General features: G+C 67.8%; 1 protein-coding gene across 1 annotated transcript in view; it reads right to left on the reverse strand.

The window, feature by feature from the left end:
- The window catches only part of MST1R (macrophage stimulating 1 receptor), a gene marked incomplete at its 5' end in the record, with an annotated part of 11,146 nt that overhangs the window by 2,944 nt on the left and 7,755 nt on the right, over nt 1-447 (reverse strand). Inside the window, 1 exon segment of the mRNA XM_014539001.1 lies at nt 56-264. Coding sequence (XP_014394487.1) covers nt 56-264 — 209 coding nt within the window.

Raw genomic sequence — 447 nt, forward strand, 5'->3', positions numbered from 1 at the left:
TTGGGGCAGCTGTGGCCCGGCACCTGCCCCCTCGCCCCGCCCCCGCGGCTCCAGCCCCTCACATGCAGTTCCGAGCAGCCAGGTCCCTGTGCACGAACTTCCGCTCTGCCAAGTACTCCATGCCGCGGGCCACCTGCAGGCCGAAGCTGACGAGGTCCTTCACCGTGGGGTTCTGGGGGGACAGGTGGACCACTTGACCGGCAGGCGGGCGTGGCGGTGCTGCTGCACACTGTAGTATTCCTTGTCCAGGACGCCGCGGGCCAGGCCGAAGTCGGCCACCTTGACCGTGAAAGACTCATCCAGCCTGGGAGAGGGGCGTCGCACTCAGAGCTGCCCCCACCTGGCCCCGAGCCCCCCTGTTCCATGTCCTCACAGCGTTTCAGAGCCAGAGTCCCCTCTGAGCCTGAACTGGGCAGACAGGACAACTGAGGCCCGAAGCGGGGGCTG

The sequence above is a fragment of the Myotis brandtii genome, unplaced genomic scaffold (genome assembly GCF_000412655.1).
Source record: "Myotis brandtii unplaced genomic scaffold, ASM41265v1 scaffold207, whole genome shotgun sequence".
In the NCBI taxonomy this organism is placed as follows: Eukaryota; Metazoa; Chordata; class Mammalia; order Chiroptera; family Vespertilionidae; genus Myotis; species Myotis brandtii.